The sequence below is a fragment of the Megascapheus bottae genome, chromosome 1 (assembly GCF_031878675.1).
Source record: "Megascapheus bottae isolate mThoBot1 chromosome 1, mThoBot2.hap1, whole genome shotgun sequence".
Taxonomy (NCBI): domain Eukaryota; kingdom Metazoa; phylum Chordata; class Mammalia; order Rodentia; family Geomyidae; genus Megascapheus; species Megascapheus bottae.
The window spans coordinates 46,050,772-46,074,296 of record NC_143509.1 but is presented as its reverse complement, the minus strand read 5'-3'; the positions used below and the strand labels follow the sequence as shown (position 1 = coordinate 46,074,296).

The following is a 23,525-nucleotide window of genomic DNA, read 5'->3' as shown; positions in this document are numbered from 1 at the left end:
TCTTGAATCTCTGAATCAGACAGATTTTTCTAATTCCTTTGGGGAAAAAAAAGAGGTAGCTTGTGTAGTTGGCTCTCTTCCAGAATGCCTTCTTTGCCTTCTCATTCACTTCCCGGCAGAGGCTCTGGGAGCTATGAGACATGAGTAAGCCTCTCTACAAACATGCTGTACCCACATCAGTTAACAACTGGGGCTCGCATGGAGACAGGGCCCTGTGTGCACATGCCTGGCAGGATTTCACTCCAGGAGTCAAGACTTTCTGAATGGCAGGCTACAGAGCCTCTGGAGACTCAGCTAGTCCTAGTTTATAGGATTGTCCTAAATGTTGTTGTTATTATTGGTTATTTTTAAAAAGTGATTTCTCATGAATGAACATATTCTTTTAACCACCATTCAATTTGGCCCTAATAGAGACGAGAGACCAAAGTGGAATGGCTCAGATTGAGGTGATTCTAGAGCTCACTGCTTGCTCATCCTTGGCTATACCCTGCAGCACATTGGTACATCATACCTTGAGTTTTGCCCCTCTGATCAACTTTCCACAGATCAGAAGAAAGGACTGAAGATCAGTGTGTAAAAAGAGGGCCAGGGCTTCTAAACCTTCAAGCAGAGAGGGCTTACACACCTCTGTAAAACTTTTTAATGACCTTCCCAACTCAGAAGATGACTTTTTCCTGGCTTTGAATAAAGCAGGAGCTTTTTGCTTTCCATATATAAATAAAAGCATAGAGTGCCATGTGCCTCCAGGGTAAGCCAACAGCTCTCTCCAGAATTCTGTTTCTTCATCTGTTCAAGGAAAGGTACAATGAGATGACTCCTAAGTTACCTTAAATCCCAGGATTCTCATCTGAATCTTCCTTGCCAGAATTTCCTCGATGATTCTATCAATCCTTCATTATCTTAGTATGGATGACTTCAGAAAATCATTATAGTATCCAGTTCTCAAGGCTTGTAGTCTTGGAATCCCAAAGAAAGGCTACAATCTGCTGAGGATGCCTCGGTGACAAGTTATTTGAGGAGAGATTATGAACATATCACCTACCACCACTGTCTTTCACCAAGGTCACTTTAAATATAGATTTCCCTTTGGCAGAATAACTATCTCCTGTCTTAAACTTATTTTTATCTGTGAGTGAATTCCTGTAGCAGCCAAAGAGTGTGTTTGAGGGACTTCCCAGTCCAACCTTACCCAAGCCCAAGATTGCCCTTCCCACACACCCAGGCCCATCATGGAGCCTTCCTGGAACTGCTGACATCGTGCAACAGTAAGGGGAGAAATAACCAGCAGGGCAAGGCTACGGACCGGATGCTCACATTTACGAGAATTCCTCTCCATCCTGACTTCCCTCAGCCCTTGAGTTTCAAGGCACATGCACATCTGCATAGCAACATCTTCTTCCTTGGAATGTGGCCGCAACCGTGGATTCCTATAGTGCACAGACAAAGCATAGGAGTCTAGGCTGGTTGGTGCTACAGGCGAAGAAGGAGTCTAGACATTGGTTGAAAAGTTTGGAGGCCTCAGTTCTGGTTACCATTCTGTATTAACCTTAGACTGCTTCCACAAGGGACACTGGTTCTTCTCTATCAAATATAGAAAGTTCAAGTAGATGATCTATAAATCCACTTAACTCTCATATTCTAAGACTATATCAAGGTCTACTTTCATCATTGTTTCAAAAGACAAATAAAAGGCAATTCATTAATCAGTCAACATTATCCTTGGACCAGAACTTATGTCTTGAGACTCTCAGTCTTTTCTTCTTTTAAATTAATTAAACTATGCTGGGTGACAGTGGCTTTTACCTGCAATCCTAACCATACAGGAGACTGAGACCTGAAGATTATGTTTCATAGCCAGCGTGGACAGGAAAGTCCACTCTTATATCCAGTTAACCAAAAAGCAGGAAACAGCTCAAGTTATAGACTGGTAGATTTGAGCAAAAACTTAGGATAACATCCAGGTCCTGAATTCAAGACCCAGGTGTCTCTCTTTCTCTCTCTCCCTCTACCCCCCCCCCCCACGCACACATGCACACACACAAATAGCATTAATTAAACTATGGTGTTACCCCCATTTTGTGAATGCTTTGGCTTTAAGTTGTGCTATAAGACACACATTGCCTAGAGTTAAATTTGCCCTTAACAATATCTTAAGGTGGTCATTTTGATATGCATCTATAATCCCAGCACTAAGGAGGCTGAAACAGGAAGATTATAAGTTCCAGGCCAGCCAGAGCTCTATAGTGAAAATGCTACCTCAAAAACCTCAAAAGATGGAAGTGGAGCTGTGGCTCAAGGAGTAGAGTGGTAGCCTTGAGTTGAAGAGCTCAGGGACAGGGCCCAGGCCCAGAGTTCAAGCCCCAGAACTGACAAAAAAAAAAAAAGAGTAAAAACCTCAAAAGAAAAAAAGTCTCTTAAATACACCAGAATATTATCTTTGGTTATTCCCAGAAAATACACTTTTTATTCCAGAAATACAGTAATTTAACTTTCCTTTCATGGAATATCAGCTGACATGGCTGGTTTAGAGGGAAGCTAGGGGGAATTGTTATAGACAGGGGTATATTTACTGAGACCTCAGAACCCTCAAGAGGAAAATCATATTCATACTTCCCATTTTTAAGTTCATTTCATGGCATCTGTTCACTTAAAAGAGAGACACAAATCGCCTACAGTTATTTTCTATTGATGTTTATTCTCTCTTTTTTCTCTCATTATGTGAAAAACTTTAATTGGCAACTGAGAAGAGTTCATGGGATGCAATGCTGCAGTTCTTTTGTTAATCCGATATCCCTGCAGCCTCCACAACTTCTTCCATCCTTTGCACATTATTTCTAAGCTCTAGCTAGCTCCTAGTCACCTCAGCTCCTCCACTGTAATATACTTCTAAATGTCTTCCAGGTACATCTCTCCCTAAAGTTCACCCTCTCTAACTATTCAGACAGACTTTCTTAAGACATTGCTTTGATTATATATTCTGAAAATCTTTCTTCTTTTCAATGAAATGTAAGAATTCTATTAAAAACTTTTCTGTAGCCCAATACTATATCCCAACTGGGTCCTTCATGATGTGCATGATCATTTTGGCCTCCAAGAAGCCGCAATTTGAAGGCATATAAGAAGCCGATTGCATGATTAGTACATTAAATGCAACATAAGGCCATTTTATATGTTTGAAAGTAGTCATTTCTGGGTGGCCAGGAAAGTCCTTAAAATGATGTTTGTGTTACTTCTGAAAGGATAATACAGAATTCAACAGTGTAGCTCCTTAAGTGGGATGTCTTGGCAGAGCTCCAGGACAAAGGAGGTTGAGAAGAAGGGAATGCTAAAGGCAGAGAAGTCAGTGTTTGCGTGCTCTGAGGAGATAGAAAACAAAAGCCGTAAAGAACATCTAGGGAAGACTGAGAAAATGTTGTATAAACAAGGCTTACACGTGTGCTCCCAAAGCCACAGTCAACAGGTTCAATTCATTCTGTAGATGTATTTTGTTGACCGGCCTAGTGTTAGCTCATTCTGTGCTTTGAAGAAAAGGGGGAAAAAAACCATGAAAATGAAAATGAATTAAAATCAACATAAAACTTATGATTTCTTGCAAAAAAAACCCACTGTTTCAAATTTTCTTAGAAATCAGGCAGTCTAGCAGCTTCCTATATTGCAACAATAGCTGGTATGCTGTAGGGATAATATTGTACATGGCGCCACCATTCCCTACAGCTTTCTTGTCATCTCAGGTTCCAGTGGCTCACGCCTGTAATCCTAGCTACTCAGGAGGCTGAGGTCTAAGGGTCAAGGTTTGAAGCCATTTTAGAGAGACAAATCCAAGAGATGCTTATCTCCAGCTAACAAGTTGGTGTGACTTTTGAGGTAGAGCACCGTCCTTGAGTAGAAAGATTTAAGCAAGAGTACAAAGCACTGAGTTCCAGCACCAGTACACACATAAATATGAATATGCATTTATATGTATAGATGTGTATGAATATATGGTATATACATATATACATGTATACCATATATATCATATATACATACACAAATATATGTATAGATGTGTATATGTATATTTGCATGGATATAGCATGTATATCATGAAACTCCTCCCTCTTATACATCATTTTCTTTCAAAAGTAGAAATGATGCAAATGCCCTCAGAAGGATGTACCTTTCCAGAAAAATCACTGTCTGACAATTTTTGTGATGTAAGGAATAATTTCCTGTATTTCATGCACAAAGTATGTTTCTGTCTGAAGAAAGCAAAAGCTTGCTTCACTGTGCTTTCTGCCTAGCATCTTTAGGCATCTTGGTGTAGGCTGTCCAGTTAGAAGCTATGAAATATTTGAAAGCAGGGAAGAAGGTATAGGAGGTGAGATAGTCAGGGTATGTTTGAGGAAATTTGATGTAAAATTATACATACATACGTATATGTGTACGTACATGTATGTATGTATGCATGCCTGTATGTAGGGACAGTTAAGCAGCCAAGCCAAAAGAAACAGGAGTCATTGAATGAGGCTGTACTGAGAAGACTGAATATGGCTATTGAACATAATACATGTCTCAGGGAAATCCCATGTGTTTCTAGATCAGTGGAAACTGAGGTAGAGATAGATGCAGGCTGAAGCCATAGGACAAAGGAAGAATGAGAGGGCTCTACCAAGTTCTAATGGCATAGTTGTTAGATGTGTTTTGAATGATTGGGAATGGTGAAATACACTTGTAATCCAGGCTTCTCAGGAAATGCAGATAAGAAGATCATAGTCAGCCTGAACAAAAGCAGGGCCTTATAGGAGAACAAACTAAAAGAAAAAGGACTAGGGCTGCAGATCGAGTGGTAAAAGACTTGAGTCCAACACCCAGTACCATTAAAAAAGAAAAAAAGTAATGAAAGAGAAAGAAAGGGAAAAGAAAGACAAGGTAAGGAAAACAAAGAAATGAATACATAGAATGGGCTGACATGCAATAAGTTTGGAATCTAGTTGCAAATGCTAATCCAGATGTTGCAAGAGGACTTAAAGAGCCATTGGAGTATAAAGTCTGCCACTGAGTGAAGACCACTTTTGCTTCTCCATTGTAACATGAGGATAGTTATAATTCCCTTCTCATGAGCTTATTGTAAATGCCAAATGATGTAAGTCCTGAAAGGCCCAACATATATGTAACTAACCTGGTAAGTGGTGGCAACAATGGTGACATCCTGGGGGGACTCAGCAGATGCTCTATGCATGTGAATTCTCTCCTCTCTTGATGCTACCACTGCCAAAAAAAACACTGTAGAGTCCCTTGTTTATGTCAATACATGTTTTCAGCCTGTTGGTGCAATGATTACAAAGAACTCTTCACACACTCAGGTGGCTGGTTATTGGCCCCATGTGTTCATCTTATAGCAGCTCACATTTTGAGAAGTATCTATCCTAGCGCCTTATTTGATAGTCATGGAACAGGAAGAACAGAGATTGTTATGGATGACTCACAGAAAAGATCACTAAAGCACAAGTAGATTTGTACCAGTTTCTCCAGAAAAGCCAGGTCCAGACTCCCAAGTAATGGTGGTGTTTCTCCTTGGGACCATTCTCTAGCTCGTTCTTTTCTGGAAGTGTTCTTCATAGGCTCTTCCTATGCCTTCTTTTGAACAATACTTCACCTGTCATAAAAATAGTTAGCAAATTGGTGAGAAAAAAAAGGGTTTCCATGAGTCCAATGGGCTCCTCTGTTGTATAGTTTTTGTTAAGGAACTTTCTATTGTTTTCCTGACTTTGAGAGGAAAATTATTTTTAGAGATGGAACCTAGTAGGGGAAGATACTTAATGGATCTGTCTGAGGTACACAGTTTCTAAGGGTGAGTTCAAGGTCACTCCCATTACACCGTTAATCCCATGAGTTCAAGGCCCCTGTCCATAGTCCCAGGAACAAAGAGAAAAAGCAGTATAGGAAAGGTTTCTGGCCTAGAAGTTAACCTGACTCCTGATGAGACTTGAGCAAGTCACCAGTGGATGTGGGTCTCCATTTTTCCCCATGAGGGAATTGGATTAGCTGGCGTCTGCAAGCCCTTCCAGTTCTGACAAACACCCTCCCCCAGCCTCCAAGTCCAGTCCAGGGCTTTGCCCCTAGGCCACAGAGGCCAGTTTGCATCCTGCTGTGTAATTGAGAGATAAGTACCTCTGACCTCAGCTCCTAATTTCTGCACAGAGCTTTGTGTTTACTTAGAACATGCCCTCAACCTTCAGACCACTCTGACCTCAGCTACTGCAATTGCTCTGTTCATTCTCTGGGATCAGACAGGAGGCCTTGGCCTCAGAAAGAAATGAGAAGTGGATCAACATTTCTCATGAATTTCAATTGTAGTCCCCAGCGGGATGCTGCCCTCCAGAGACACCAATTCCAGCTAATGCAGAAGAATCAGCAATGGAAAATGCGCTGGAGAAAAGTGTGATCAGAGCTCATTTTATACAGGAAATCAAGCATTTCTTGGGGTAGGAGGAGAGGAAGAGGGTGATGAAACATAGAAAGAAGCTTCCAGTTGCTGAGAATGCAAGTGTGCTGGAATCAGTGAGGGACAGGTGTGCTCTGGGAGAGGAGAGGCCAGTGCAGACATCTGGGTGTTTATGTGTACATAGGACTCTATTGGAAATATCTTAATATAAAGTAGATTATGAATTTTTCCCTACAGAGGACAAAGCAGAGAAGGAAAAAAATCTTCCTTTATTCAACAAGTATTTACAGAGTCCCTATAATTTAGTTATTAGAACTTCAGGTTGAGCAGTATGGGAACACACAGAAATCTCTGTCAGTATGGTACTCACATCACAATGAGGTAAGACGACAATAAATACTAAACCCAATCCATAGTAAATTATGCCATAGCAACTTCAAAGGCAAAGGAGTGAAACAGAGAGGGACAAGGGGATCTGTATGAGTTGTGGTGGGTGTTTTTTATTTCAATATGGTGGCTACCCTAGTTCTCAATGAGAAAGGGACATTTGAGCAAAGACATAGTGAACAAGAAGAAATTAGTCTCATGCTTTATGGACCAAAGCCTTCTAATAAGGGTAATGCAAGTGTAATCCGGAGTGGAGAAGTAACTACTTGAAGGATACAAGGGAAAGGCTGACAGTGTGGCTGAAAGGAGAAGAATGGAGTTGAAGCTGGGAATATAGGTGGGAAGGAGAAGGATTTTCTACAAATGGTTACCAGGTGATGGCAGAATTAACGATATTTCCATATCCATGTCTCCTCTGATCTTCTGATTCTTGAAGAACAATATTTATGTCCACAATTGTGTGTGTGTGTGTGTGTGTGTGTGTGTGTGTGTGTGTGTGTGTGTGTGTTCAGGTGCAAGGGCTTGAAAACTGTTCCTTAGATTCTTGTTCAAGGCTGGTGCTCTACCATTTGAGCCACAGCTCTACTCCCAACTTTTTGTTGGTTAATTAGAAATAAGTGTCTCACTGACTCTTTTGTTTGGGATGGCCTTGAACCTTGATCCTCAGGAGCTCTTAGCCTCCCAAGTAGCTAGGCATGAGCCATTGGTGCCCAGCAAATGTCATGTTTGGGACAATTAAGGTCTGGAGACAATAATGTGTGTACTTGTAAATGATGATCACTAGACTGAGAGTTGGGGAAAAGAAATGGGAGAAAAGACACGTCATTCACCATTGAGACACAATAGACACCAATAGCCTGAAGGACGTAAGAGGACAGTGCTAACATACTTAGGAAGTGATGGTTTTCCGAAACATATTGGTTTCTAATGTAATTTATTTAATTGTAAGTTGATGAAGCTTAATCTTCTAAAAAATGCCTGTGTTTAACAACAGAATGGCAACCTTTATGAAAAGTTGACAATTGGCTCTTGTAAGCTAGAAGAAATATCTCTCTCCCCCGACCCCACTACCAAGGTCCAACACAGAACTGCCTGGGGTAGATTAAAGAAACACCTGAGGGACAGAGTAGTGACCAGAACCTAGGGTCCTTTGGTCCCTATTCTAGTGCTCTCAAAGGATTTATGGGCAAAGATTTGAGGGTGGAAGGAGACATGGTCCTGGACAGCAGAAGAGAAGCAGAACAGCTCACAAAGTATGCCACTCTGCCTTAGCAGTCCCGCGCTCAGTACTGGCTCACCACTGCCTCCCCTGCAGTCCTAAGTGTGACATACCAGGCAGCCCCTGCTGCAAAGGAACACAGCAACCTTCTATGGTTGTTGTTGTTGTTTTACAGTCCTCAGCTGTTTTCCTGAATTGAACACTCTAGGGCCCAGCCTCAAACAGCTGAAGAGATTTGCATGTGAATGAACAGACCCAATGTTTCAGACCCAGTGGGATGGGGGTGTCTGGGCCTTTCAGAGGCCCAAGAGTACAACTCCTCCAAGACCCCTCAACCTTGCTAGAATTCCCAGAGTTCCTCCGCCTCCTCTGAGATCATGGGTACTGCTGGTTTCCCACCTGCGGGATACCATTTCCCAGACTCGGGGTGAGACCTCTTCCCTGCCAGCTCTTTCTTCCCTCTCTGCTTACATTGCTCTTTTCTGTTTGATGCTCTTCCTAAGAATGGGCCATCCAGCCTGGCACCAGTGGATTTTTGCATTCTGGGTGGCCGGGAGTACTTTCTCAGGGCCCCCTCATTCTTTTCTGGTATCTAGCGTTTGTCGGTACATAATGCTGTCTATGGGCTCACAGGGCTCAGTTCGGAGGGACTTATTTTTTCTCTGTGATTAACAATCAACAAGTGGGAAGAGCGTGACGCCTAGGTCCTGGTCTTAGCTGTGTCACTAATGTATGGCCTTGATTTATGTGTGAGTTTCCACTTCTCCATCTGAAAAAGAAAGGAAGAACATACATTTGTGAACCTTGAATGCCTTTCCCAGCTCGGACCACCTGTATAGTTGTCTGATACTAATTACTGAACCAGTTCAGGAATCCCAGCTCAGATCTGCTACTCCTGGGCTGTGCGTCTTTGAGGAATTCACATACTGTCTTTCTAGGCTCAGGATTATAATGCCTGCATAAAGTACTTTCATGACAAGACTGCTGATAGGAGCAAATACAATAGATATAATAACGTCCTATCCACTGGAAAGAGGGAGAAGCCATCATTGTTGTCATCATCATCATCATCATCATCATCATCACCATCATCATCATCATCGTCATCACCAATATCATTTAGTTTTCATGACCAGGACTAGAGCCTCAACCTCCATCTCTTCTTGTCTAAGGTCAATGGTGCTCTTAGGCCTTTGGACTGTAGTGTTTTTTCTGTCGTGTGTGTGTGTGTGTGTGTGTGTGTGTGTGTGTGTGTGCACGTACACACAGATCAATATTGAGCACTGTCCCTGTTTTGCTCAAGGCTACGTTCTTTTTTTTTTTTTTTTTGCCAGTCCTGGACTTGAGCTCAGGGCCTGAGCACTGTCCTTGGACTTTCTCAAGGCTAGAGCTCTACCACTTGAGCCTCAGAACCACTTCTGGCTTTTTCTAAGTATGTGGTACCAAGGAATCGAACCCGGGTCTTTGTGCATGCTAGGCAAGCACTCTACCACTAGGTAAAACTCCCAGTCAAGGCTATGTTCTATCACTAGAACACAGCTCCGTTTCTGGCTTTTAGATGATTACTTTCTTGCTAGGCTGGCTGTGAACCATACTCCTCAAATCTCAGCCTTCTGAGTAGCCAGAATTACCTGCATGAGCCTCCAATGAGGTGTCTCTTCTATTTCTAGACTTAGGTTCTTTTTTTGTTTTGTTTTTTGCCAGTCCTGGACTTGAGCTCAGGGCCTGAGCACTGTCTTTGGACTTTCTCAAGGCTAGAGCTCTACCACTTGAGCCTCAGCACCACTTCCAGCTTTTTTCTATGCATGTGGTACCGAGAAATCGAATCTGGGTCTTTGAGCATGCTAGGCAAGCACTCTACCATTAGGCCAAACTCCCGGCCCAAAGTTCTTTCTTTTGTCTGGCACTTTCCATCATGTTTTAATTGAAACTTGGGGCCATATGTAATGCAGTATGATTGGGCCATCAGTCTCTAGCCAAGCCCTTGGAGATAATGGACCATCCATCAGTGACAGTGAAGCACGAGAAAAAGGTTCCATATGAGAGCAGGTACCCTGGGCACAGAACTATCATTGTGTGTCATTAAAAGGACACATACATACACCCCTCTAGAATTATTCTTGGAAGCCCAGCAAAGTACAAAGAGTGGTTCTTAAACTTGAAACTATATTCTTGTAGATCCCTTAGGTTATCCTGATTTTTCTCTTACTTAATATGCTTAACAGGCCTTTCCACAGCACTAGGATGGGCAGGAGGTTTTGTGAAGTACAAAGAGCCAAACAGATCTAAAAAGGCACGTGCCAAAGCAGGAGGCTGGGCTGCAGAGTCTGAAGTTGCATGTGAGTGCTGATAGCTTCAGTGAAGTTACTAATAAAGGAGTAACATCTAGAAAATGCCCATGAGAATGTCCCAGATCTGGAAGCCCAGGAGAGCGCCGTCTCTGTAGCTGAGTCCAGCAATCGTGTTTTCTTCTGTGACTTGCTAAGTGCTGGCTATATTTTCCAGTGATTGCTCAGACTAACATGCTTTCATAGGCACACTAGTCCTGTGGCAGAAATGACATTATTTTCACTGTTTTTCATATGAGAACCTCTACATACGGAGTATATTCACTTATTAGAGGCACCAAAACAAACTAGGTGTCTTTAAAAACAATACAAATTTACTGTCCCTGTTCTAAAGGCGCAAACTCTAAAGTCAGGGTCAAGGTCCCTTTCGAAGGCACTGGGGAGGACTTTCTTTGCCTCTTCTGGTTCTGGTGGTGGAGGGGAATCCTTGGTCCTCATTGTTTTAGGACAGCAAGCGTCTAATCCCTTTCTCTGCCTTCGCTTCCTCTCTGTGTACCTCTCCCTTTTCCAATGTCCATCTCCATTTAAAGATATCACTTCCCGGATTAGGGGCCACCCAAACTGTATGATGTCATTTTAGTTTGATTGCATCTCCAAAGACCAATTTCCATATAAGTTCATATTCAGAGACTCTAGGGGTTAAGACATAAGCATATATTTGGGGAGAATGCAGTTCAATCTACAATACAGAGAGTTTAGCTTTCCCAGTGTCCAGCAGTTAGAAAGACCATGTGCAGCCCACATACAAATGAATTCCACATGGTCCAGTCCCTGCTAAATCCCAAACTGCATCTGAGGAAACAGAAAACCAAAGAAACAGAAAGCTATTCACAATTTCACTCACTCTCCACTCTCTGAAAAAACAAAACAAAAAAGAAATTCCTTACGATCTCTCTTTCTCTCTCTGTTTCTCTCTCTCTCTCCTCTCTCTTTCTCTCATCTCCAGGCTAAGAAATTCTTCTGTCTTTACTCTTTATGCCTCTCCACTCACTCTTTGGATTTTATACCACTCAGTAGAAGATAGAGTAAAATATCTTTAGAATCAAGTTTATTTTTAAATATAAATACAAAGGAAAAAGAAAACCTACCTTTAATTCCAGTAGTTACTGCTAATAGTTTATACTAATTTCTCTTATTTTTCTATTTTCAGTATAAGTTTATGCAATTATATAATTAAAATTGTATAAAATTATGCAATTATAATATTGTATTTTTTTTTGCCAGTCCTGGACTTGGGCTCAGGGCCTGAGCACTGTCCTTGGACTTTCTTAAGGACTTTCTACCACTTGAGCCTCAGCACCACTTCTGTCTTTTTCTATGTATGTGGTACCAAGGAATCGAACCTGGGTCTTCATGCATGCTAGGCAAGCACTCTACCACTAGGCCAAACTCCTGGCCCCAATATTGTGTAATTTTTATATAAATCATATGTAATTATATAATTATAACTTTATACAAAATTATGCTATTTTTCCTGCTTTTTTTTGGGGGGGGGGTGGCCTGGGCTTGAGCTCAAGGCCTGAGCATTGTCCTTGCCTCAGCACCACTTTCAGCTTTTTTCTATGTATGTGGTACCGAGGAATCGAGCCCAGGTCTTCACGTCTGCTAGGCAAGCACTTTAATCACTAGGCCAAACTCCCGGCCCATGCTTTTTTACTTCCTAAGAATCTTTACTGGGTAATACTATCTCAAAACTGTGATTTCAGCTCCTGAGGAAAATGAGATCTGACAATCACAATTCAAAGCCAGCCTGAGTAAGAACATCCATGAGACTCTTATCTCCAGTTAATCAGCAAAAGACAGGAAGTAGAGCCGTGGCTCAAGTGGTACCCTTGAGGGGGAAAAAAAAAAAACACAAAAAACACCTAATCAACCAGGACAATGCTTAGGTCCTGAGTCCAAGCCCCAGGGACACAGGAACAGCGCTTTCCTCTCTCTCTCTCTCTCTCTCTCTCTCTCTCTCACCTACTAAGAATATTTTCAGATTCATATATAATCTCAATTAATGCCTGCCAAGTACTTACTAAATTACTGTTAACAATCCTCTAAAATTGGATATTTATATCATTTCTAATTTTCTGTTATTATAGATAACTACTATAAATACCTTTGTTCATAAAATCATCTTTTTACTTGCAATATTTTCTGTAAATTATATTTCCAGGTACAAAATCAGGACACATTATTTTTTTACTTTCTCTCTTTTTTTGTGTGTGCTACTGCAGGAGCACACAAATCAAGGAGTTTGAAATCAAAGATTCTTGCTCTCATTTGGCCTTTTCACTTAAGGCTAATCCTCTACCACACAAATTACATCTCCACTTTTAACTTTCTGCTGGTTAATGGGAGATAAGAATCTCACAGACTTCTACCTGTGCTGGCTTTGAACTTCAAATTCAGATCTCAGACTCCTGAGTAGCTAGGATTACACCAGAACCTAGCAAGACTATGGCTTTTGGGGGCAACCCTTCTTTGTCTGGAGGTCTTTGAATTCAAAGGAAAGTTACTTATGATCCATATTGTTTTCTTTTCCTTCATGAGATAAGTGTAAAATAACCAAAAAGAACTCCATTTAATGAGTAACTCGGATATCTTACAACTATTTCCTCCAGAGTAATTCTAAAATTGGTTCAGTATGTGTTGCCTACTCCAGAAATTAGGGACATTCCCTGATGAGAGCTCAGTTCTATTCTTTTGGTTCCCAATTCACTGCTTTCTGTGGCTCTGGACTATTGCCTTGGCTTTGCCATTGGCTTCTTGGCTTCATCTCGTAAGACATTCTCTTCCATAAAGTGACTCATGTTTGCAAACAAATATTCCTTTCAGTCCTCTTGCCTCACATAAGCACCTGGGCTCAGAGGCCTCCTCTCATTCTGATCTGTCTCAGTTTTTCCTAATTCACACATTTCCTTTAAAAATCCTTTTCAATATAGAAGAATATGGTTTGGTTCATTAGACCCAATGATGACAAAAGAAAAATCACTCAGTTCTTTTCTAACGAGCATGTTTCTAGAGGGTGTGTGCGAGAGCTCTGAAAATTCTTAAATGCTGTTTGATCTCACTGACAGGGGAGACTAGGCACTGCCTTGAATTTTCTGGATTTTAACAAATGTTACACCCATGCTTTTGATTTGATGTTTTCCCTGAAACTGAGTAGCTAAGATTATGGGTGTGAGCCATGGAAGCCCAGTCTTTCTTTTTCCTTTGTAGTCATTTGGAAAGACCATTTTTCAACTGAACCAGTCCTAGGTCCTCTGTATGTCCTGTAAGTTCTGCTTGCACAGAGAAGTCTGGAAATGGTGCTATACACAGCTCTTAGTATATGCTGTCACACTTGGCCTTCTGTCTAGAAGAATCCTTAGTCATATCCACAAGTCCATTGTGAACCGTTGTTTTAACCTCCAAGTTGCCATAGGCAAGTTTATGAATTGTCTCACCACTACAGAATTCCACTGCCTTTCTCTCAAAATTTCTTCACTGCTGTTCTACCGACCACTTGTTGGTCCACCCAAAACAAAGACCTCAGGTTCCTGTCTGATTTCAGCAGCATCTACTCTGGTACCAATAACTCTACCAATTCAGTCAGGAAAAGTCTCTAGAGTGTTTTAGACAATATATACTTATGGGATTAGAACTCATAAAATTATAACATGTGATACAAAGTTCAACTTGAATGTAGGAAATTAGCAAACCACAGAAAAGATCATCTACCGTTCCCTTTGAGGCCTAGCATGGGTGAGAATGTTGGCATTCACAAGAAAGTCTGGTAAGCTTCTATGGGGCTTGAGAGGATCTGTAAATGTAAAATCCTTGGAGCGAGGTCTCTGAAAGCTGTTGACTGAGAGAACCTCTGCCACTTCTGTGAATGCACACCTGGTGCAGCAGGGGCTACTATGGGTGGCCAGTACTTAGAGGAAAATACTAGATACAGAGTAGAGGAATAAGAACACAAGTTACTGCCTACATCTTCTGAAACAACTTTCAGACAGTATTGACTTACTGCCTTCTGTTCTTCTACAAATTCCTCTGAAAGGAAATTCTGGCATATATACTTCACCAATTAACTAAATTAGAAATAAAATAATGCAATACTCTTCCTGAACGACTGCCTAAATCAAATATGAAAACATTCTTCACAGGTAGGTTGCAACCAAGTAGGTTGCAGAAGGGCTCCAGGATATAGCTTGTGAGCCTGCACAAGCCGACCCATTATACATCTCGAGTACAAAAGAGCCTTTGTTTGTTCAATGTCCTTTTTTTAAATTGTTGGGGTAATGTATGGAGGGGTTATATTTACATTCATCAGGTAGTGGGTGCATTACTTCTCAAATATTGATACCCCTTCTCATGTTTTTGTCCCCCTTGTCCCCTCCCAATCATCTTGTTTTCTCAAAGAGTTCTGGCCAGGGAGTTAGGAGCACTTGGAGAAGCTTTGGTCAGGGAATCTGGATGCTGCAAATTGTGGACCTAGATTCACCACTTACTACATTCTTGTATCACTAGATCATTCATTATTTGGTTCATTTATATTATCTGAGCATTGACTTCTTCATCTACTAAATGAGAACAATCACTCTTGGACTGCTTTCTCCCTACATTTTTTTTTTTGAGAAACTGATCCATAGACTGGCAAGCAGTCATAAATCTATGCATTGAAACTCCTACTTACCATCTTACAGCTTGTTTAATTAATGTGTGGTAATAATGCTGTGTTAGAACACTAGTGTGTTTCTGGGTGCTGGTGGATCATGCTTACAATAATAACTTTTCAGCATGCTGAAATATGAGGATCAAAGTTTAAAGCTGGCTCAAGCAGGAAATCCTCAGACTTATTTCCAATGAATCCCCCAAAAGCTATAAGTAGAGCTATGACTGGATAGGTAGACTACAAACCTAGAGCAAAACGCTAAAGGACAATGCCAAGGCCCTGAGTAAAAGCCCTAGTACCAGAGCCCATGTACAAACACAAGCATGCACATACACACACACACACACACACACACACACACACACACACACACACATAGAAGGGAAAGGAGGGGAAGGGAGGGAAGGGAAGGGAAAGGACTAGTGTGTTAGCCTTGGAAGATACTCGAGGCTCAGCAAGTTCAAACATCTGTTTTTCTATTCATCAATGCGGTTTTGCGACTGCTGTGGTGAATCGCACGGAGGACAGCCCTGGCTAACTTTCCACAGAAATATGGCCAACTTCTTGCGGCCCTGCCTTAGGTTTCTCCAGGATGTTTGTGCAAAAACAAAAAAAAACAAAAACAAAAAACAAACAAAATAACAACAACAAACAATAACGAAACCAGTCTGTACTCTTCCTGAGGTCCACATCCCAAATCACTTATCCTCAACAGAGCCTTTTCCTAGAGCAGCTGGTTGAATGTTGGGCGATGTGGAACTTGGTTGAATAGTCGAAGCCTTCACCATCCCCTCTGCCCAGATGCTCTTTCTACCTGGTCAACCCTCCACCTTCCCTTCTACCTGCCTAAACTCTATTCAAGTGCCATTCCTCAGCTCAAAAGCTATTCTTCTTTCTGAATGCTGGAGATCAAAGTCAGGGCGCATGCCTAACCACTGAACTACATCTCCAACCTCTACATGTTTTCTGATCCCTCTCACCTGCACGAAATGCCTTCTTTCTTTAAGCTCCTGACAGTATTTTTCATTGCATTTGCCATATTCAGACAACACTCGAACATATACTTCGGAGTACTCCTCTTGTTCTCCTAGTGAATGTCAAATCTCCAGGGACAAAGGACACGTACATTAACTTCATGCTACAGAATAAGTGACATTTGTAATCCTCTCTATATGGTGGAGACAGAACTTGGTGCATCAATAGTTGTGGAATTAAGTTTTAAAAGAAAAAAACATACTGATTACATGTGAGCACTTGTTGGTACCTTAAATATCAATCGTCTGCACAGAAATGCCCACACTGAGAAACAGAGGAAATGAGAAATAGAGGAACCAAGAGTAAGTATATGATCCTTCACCATAAGGGTCTCCACTGTTAAGAATTCTTGTGTTTTCACTTGACAAGTTCACTCTACCATGCTGATATGATGGCCCCAGAGATGCAACATTCCAGACAGCAGCCAAATATCAATCTTTCTATGCAAGGAGACAGATGATCTCTGTAGAACTTTATAAGCCAGCTCAGAGGATGCAAAATATCTACTAGGGCTGGTGACCCTTCTGTTTAGGTTATGGCTGGGGTTGTCACTGAGCCACATCCTCTCTGGGAGAAAATCCATGTACTCAAGATAAGGTTTCAACAGGCTCTTGAGGCAGGAAACGTATTTGGCCAAGTGTCTGTGTCTTTTGTCATGTACTTACTTTCTGGGCTTGTTGTTCCCTTCTCCAGACTCAGAAGAGTTCCCAAAGCTGATATCTGAAAGTTATCACTCTACCCTTGTGAAAGTCACTTCCCTTTTTTGAACCTGTTTCCTCTAGAATGAGGAAGATTGGAATACCTCTCAGAGGTCCCTCCCAGCCCCGGTATTCAAAAATTCTATTCTGGGCCACACACTGAGTTCCCAGGGATCCAAGCCTCTGTCCTCTACTTCAGTTCTAAAAGTGTGCATGACTCAGTTTTGCCACGCCTCTCACCTGGGCACACTTCCCTCCTCTCTGGAACAGTGTGTCTCTGCAGATAATGAATATATGTCTGTCATCATGGAAAGGTCCATAAGCCCACAAGTAGTAAGGAGGGAAGAAAATCCTCATACACCCACAGGAGGTCCTCTCTAGTCAAACTGATCTCACTGATTTCATTTTAAAGTGTCTCTGATTCAGGTGCTACAAAACCCAATCAGGCATGGCAAAGCCCCGGAGGGAGGTTATAGGATGGAAGTTGCTGTGCCTGGAACTGTCAATGCTCCAGGCCTAAAAATTATTATGTAGCTATGAGTCATAAACTGAAGTTTATCAAGCTCATCAACTGGCCAGCCATAATCCATGTGTCAAAACTCCATTTCACCATGTTATAAATTCCTTTATTTAGCATATGGCAGTTGTGGCTCATTAGATCACTAGTATGTTTGGCTTGGAAGGGAATCTGGAGCTCAGCAGGTTCCAACTCCTGTTTTACAGATGGAGAAGGGCTAGATGAGGAGGCAGGGGTAATACAACAGTTTATAGTAAATGAAGAATAGAACCCTGGGCCTCTACCAGCTTTGAGCAATTTACATCCAAGCAGAGGTCAGCAGAATAGAGTTCATAGGATTATACATAAAAGAATCACAAGTTCTCACTCTAAACCTATTTAGCCTCTGTCTGTCTGGCTGTCTGGCTGGCTAGCTGGCTTTCTTGCTTGCTTGTTTGTTTGCTTGCTTCAGTGATAGATTAGATTCAGGGCCTCTACCACTTGTTTTTGCTTTTAAGTGTGTGTGTGTGTGTGTGTGTGTGTGTGTGTGTGTGTGTGTGTGTGTTATTTTTCAAGTAGAATCTTGTGCTTTTGCCTGGAATGTTCTAGGACAGTTATTCATCCTACTTCTTCCTCCACACTAGCTGGGAGCATTAGTACATGCTACCATACTTAACTTGTTTTAGAGATAAGATCTCATGAACTTTTGCCTGAGTTGGCCTTGAACCACAGTGCTCACAAACTCTGCCTCCTGAGTTGCCAGGACTGCAGGTGTGTGAAGCAACACTCTTGGTTTACTTTTCTTTCCATTAAGTTTCCATACAAGCTGTGTATATGGTATCAAATTCATGACACACTAAAATTAAACACAAAAGGGCAGCTATGAGACTGATGAAAGACAGAAGAAAAGAGGACAGTCTATAAAGGAGACTTAAAAACAGAGGCAGGTACCCTGACAACATTGCATGCAGCAACTAAACATCCCCCTGGGTCTCACTTGAATATAGTATTGCAAAACTTGAAACTCTTCATAGTACCCTGCATCACAAAGGAAAGGTTAACATGTTTCACTTAAGAACATAGGGATTTGTATTAAGCACTTTTTCAACAGAAGCTTTATACCTAAAAGGAAAAAATAATGTATAAAGATTACTGTTTGAGGAGGGAAATGGGGACCAAGACACGTGAAAGGGTATCAATGTATGGGAATTAATGCACCATCTATCTGGCAAATATCATGTAACCCTTCTATTAATTACAATAATAAATATATGAAAAAAGATTACTGTTTGATCAATTTTCAGCTATCTGGGAAACTCAGCTAACCAAAATGACATTGCAACTGGGATGCTGGAGAAAGTGGTGTGTCAGAAAGACACATTGTACAGTAAGGATCTGCAGAGAAGAGCGAATACCAAAGCCCTGACCTCATCGTCTGTTTACACTTCAATTCCCAGTGGTAGTGATTAATTGTCCTTGTGTGTTGTTGCCAGGGTGAATTGTTTTCCTTTAAAAACTCCTTCTTATTTTAAATAAATAAACCATTAGTTTCGAAACAGAAGTGTCAAATGTCAAGATATTCTGACATGCTAAGCTAATGAAATGAACAATGAATTTTAGATGCTACAAGGGATCCAGCTTTTGAGAATTTTCCTTTAATCACTTTGAAGGGCAGTAGAAAACATTCTTGGTAAGATTTTTCTCATATGCCTTGGGTAAAACAGCACTCCAGAGATGACAAACAGAAATACAAGCTTGAAAGAATTGAATGAGGAGTCAGAAGATAGAGTTAGCAGTCAAAGGGTTCTCCAAACTGTTTCCTAAGTCAGACACAGAAAATCCAGCTGAGTGATCTTAGCTCCTCTCTGCTTTGCACCCTCAAAGCACACAGGGCTGTGGCTCTTTCAAAGTAGAAAATAATGGTGAGTGGAGATTTTGTTTTGCAGCTAGTCTCAGCCCATATATCATTTTGGATGTTGTCAATGACTTCCATGTATTTTTTTTTATTTGTGACAGTCCTGAGGCTTCAGGTCAAGACCAGAAAGCTGTCCTTGACCTTTTTTGCTCCATGCTAACACTTGACCACTTGAGCCACAAGCTCTACTTCTTGCTTTTCTGACATTTCATTGGAGATCAGAATCTTATGGACTTTCCAGCTCAGGAGAGTTTCAGATTGAAATCCTCAGATGTCAGCCTCCTGAGTAACTAGGATTACAAGCATGAGCCACCAGCACCCAGCTATATTTCTTTTCTTTTCTTTTCTTTTTGCCAGTCCTAGAGCTTGAACTCAGGGCTTGGGTACTGTCCTTGTACACTTTTTGCTTAAAGCTGGTGCCCTGCCACTTGAGCCACTTCCAGCTTTTTAGATGTATGTGGTACCAAGGAATCGAACCCAGGGCTTCATGCATGCTAGGCGAACACTCTACCACTAGGCCATATTCCTGGCCCAATTTCTTTATTTTCTTATTCTTATTTTGTGAGTTATGGGGCTTGATTTGTGGGTCCGGGCTCTGTCCCTGAGCTTCTTTTGCTCAATGCTAGTGCTCTACCACTTGAGCCACAGAACCAATGCTAGTTTTTTCTGAGTAATTTAGTGGAGAAATGAGTCTCTTGAACTTTCCTGTCTGGGCTGGCCTCAAACCCCAATCCTCAAATCTCAGCCTCCTGAGTAGCTGAATTACAAGTGGGAGCCCCAACTAATTTCTTTATATTTAAGATACCTACTAAATAGAGTCATAATTACAAGACTTCCTGTTCAAAAGTGTTCAGTGTTTTCCACTTACAGAGCTAAATGATGTTCAAGGTCAACCATTATCTGCTTTCCACATAGCTTCCAAGCACATCTGCTCCAACAATCTTCTCAGACTTCTGACTTCTTCTAGCTCTGAGATGAGCCTTGTACTTTTAGTTCTCATTAACAAATATTTATAAGTAACTTCTCTGTGCTGGCTCACATTTCTATGTCAAAGAAGAAGTCTCCTAATTTCCCGGACCTTCTGTTCTGGTGGAGAGCTTCACTGGAGGGGTTTGACTGAAGTGCTTGTCAGGCTGTATCATAGCTCTGTCTGTGTCTCTCCTCAGGCTGAATACTGCCTGCGGGCCCACAGCACCATATCACATTTCCCCTCACCCCATCAGATGCTATGGTCAGTGGCAAGCATACACTAGATATTCTGTGAATGACTTACATTGTATCCGCAGTTTCTTTTCTTTAGAAATGTAGTAATTAGCTGTTACATATAGAATTCACCTACAAAGTTATCTTGTTCTTTTGGAATTAAAATTTGTGGAATGGGGCTGGGGGTTTGGCCTAGTGGTAGAGTGCTTGCTTAGCATGCACAAAGACCCGGGTTCGATTTCTCAGTACCACATACATAGAAAAAAGCTGGAAGTGGTGCTGAGGCTCAAGTGGTAGAGCTCTAGCCTTGAGAAAGTCCGAGGACAGTGCTCAGGCCCTGAGCTCAAGCACAGGACTAGCAAAAAAAAATGTGTGGGTTTTTTGGATTTTTTTTTTTTTGATGATTAAGTCACTTGGCAACAGGAATGACAGGTATCAAGCTACTTCTGATGGAACTCCAAAAAAATGAATGAAACCAATCAGATGATCTCATTGGCTTACTTTTGTAACATGTCTACCTCAAATGCAAGGGTCCCTAATCCCCTTTCTTGGTGTTTCCCTCGTCGGCCTCATCTAATTTATGGGTATGCCCATCCTTTTGCTTCCAGGAGATTATGAGAGAAGCTAAGATGGGAAACCACTCATCTTCTTCCCTTTCACTTTGACCTCAAAGGTAGAAGCTGAAGACCAGGTGCTGGCAACCTTCTGTGGCCGAGAGACCACAGATACAGAGCAGACCCCTGGTCAGGAAGTGGTTCTCTCCCCTGGCTTCTTCATGTCTGTCACTTTCCGGTCAGATTTCTCCAATGAGGAGCGATTCACTGGATTTGATGCCCACTACATGGCTGTGGGTAAGTTGGGAAACTGCGTGGTTCTTCCCCAAGTCTCTTTCTCTCTAAAGATGAAATTGCCTTGTGTCTTCTCCTCGGTGGAGAGCACCTGCATTTCACCATATTAAGCTCTACTTTGGTGTTTTACGTTTGCTCCATTGACCTGCTATCTACCCATCAATCCATCTTTTTTGCGACATTGTAAGGCATGGCAAATGTTGGAATCCTTCTTCCTTAATACTTCAGATTGTACATTAAATATTTAGAGCTCACTATCTCTTTGGGGTTCTTTTTCTTTAAGTATGAAGTTTACATACAATAAATCTGAAGTATGACCCTTCTATTAATTACAATAAAAACTATATTTTTAAAATCTGAAATATACATTTGTTGGATTTTTGAAAATCTGATGTTTGTATGTAACCCAAAATCCTAACAAGATTGGAACTTTACCATTAACCATAAAAATTCCTTCATACTCCTTCCCAATCAGTTTCTGTCCCCAATTCCATAGAAAACGATCATTCTGGTTTTCTTAAACCACAGGTTGTTTAGCTTTACCTTTTCTAAATCTTTATATAAATGAACATACTGGAAATATATTTGAGGAGTGAAGATACTTGTACTTAGCATGATGTTTCTGAGATGCATTTGGGTTGATTTATGCACCGGAAATTTACTCCTTTTCTTGATAGGGCAATGCTCCATTGTATGAATCTACTATAATTTCTTTTTAGACATTTCTCATTGAGAGAAACCTGGGCTCTATCAAGTTTTGATTCTCATTCATTGTTTCAATGTACATTCTTGCACGATCATTTCTGCGAATGCATATACTTCAATTTCTATCGGGAAAATGTCCAGGAATCATGTTGGTTCATAGACTCGATATGACATATAAGTTGGTTAAGGAATTTTCTAACTTTCTGGAGCAATTGCATCATTTTACATTTGCCCGCCAATGTATGAGTCTTGCCAGCTCCATATTCTCGTCACCACTAGATATGGTCAATTTACTCATGATAACCTTTCTGGAGGATATGTGTAGTACTACCTCCATATGACTTAAATTGTACTCCCCTGATGACCAATGACAACGAGCATATTTTGCATGTGTTTCTTGGCTATTCATGTGCCTCTTTAAGAAAAAGTATATTCGGATGTCTAGGATGGGGCCTGAGCCCCATCAGGTACTTGCAACACGGAGTAGAAGTTAGAGCACACACTCTGGAGCCCTCCCACCTAGGGCATGTAGGTCTCAGTTTTACCACCTACAGTCTATGAGAGGTAACAGCCTTGTTTCCTCAGAATATTGCCTGGCTCCATAATTATTGCCACTGTGAAATGATAGTGCTTCTGCCAGAATTTGCTTTTCCGTAACGGTGAGTAAGTTGTAGAACTTCTCTGGGTCCTAGTTTCCTTGTAAAAAAAAAATGGAAGTAAAGGATGTCTCTGGGCTTTTTATAAAGGAAAGAATGTATGAGCCTTCCAGCCCAGTGAGTGGCTGTAAATGCATACATGGATGCAGCACTTGACTAAGAGGCTTTCCCTGCCCCGCAGATGTGGATGAATGCAAGGAGAGGGAGGATGAGGAGCTGTCCTGTGACCACTACTGCCACAACTACATTGGCGGCTACTACTGTTCCTGTCGCTTCGGCTATATCCTCCACACAGACAACAGGACCTGCCGAGGTAGAGCCCTGGAATGATTCTGGAAAGCATCATGATACACCACCTCTAGCAATAAGACCAAGAAGACTCAAAAGAAAGGCAGATACAGAGTAGGAATGAAGTCAAAGATCTACTACAGACTGTGTTTGGATAAAGATGTTAAAATGCTTGCCTTTCCTGGAAGTATGGGGTCTATCTAGTTCTTAGAAGAATCTCAGACTATCAGATCATCTTTTCCAACTGAAGGTTACCACTTTGGCCAAGTTAAGGAAAGCTGGGTTTCCCATTCCTTTCTGAGCCAGAAACTATGTTTCACCCAGAGGCTCCCTCTTTAACAGAGAGAAGCTCATTCCAAAGGAGAAAAAAAGGAGAGAGAAAGAAAGGCAAATGCAGAGACTACAAGAATGCTTTCCATTCTCCCTTTGCTTCCATTTTCCACCAACTTGGTTCCTTTTTGTGTTGTCAGACTGGGTCAGGAATTGAGACATGGAAAGACTTAGTTTCTCTGGAAGGAATAGTGTCTCCTGTTGGTGGGGTAACAGCCATTCAAATGCTTAGATGACATGAATGTTATATTTACTACACATATGTGAAGGAGATGTGATCTTAGCACAATCAGAGACCTGGGTTGTTCTGGAAAAGTGGACA

The 23,525-nt window shown here is 41.4% G+C and overlaps 1 protein-coding gene across 3 annotated transcripts in view; it reads left to right on the top strand.

The window, feature by feature from the left end:
* The window catches only part of Masp1 (MBL associated serine protease 1), a 66,834-nt gene that overhangs the window by 9,699 nt on the left and 33,610 nt on the right, over positions 1-23,525 (top strand). For all 3 annotated transcript variants that reach the window (XM_090343649.1, XM_090343658.1, XM_090343639.1), the window contains exons 3-4: positions 21,050-21,227; positions 22,767-22,898. In XM_090343649.1, coding sequence (XP_090199775.1) covers positions 21,050-21,227; positions 22,767-22,898 — 310 coding nt within the window. The remainder of the gene's footprint in view (positions 1-21,049; positions 21,228-22,766; positions 22,899-23,525) is intronic.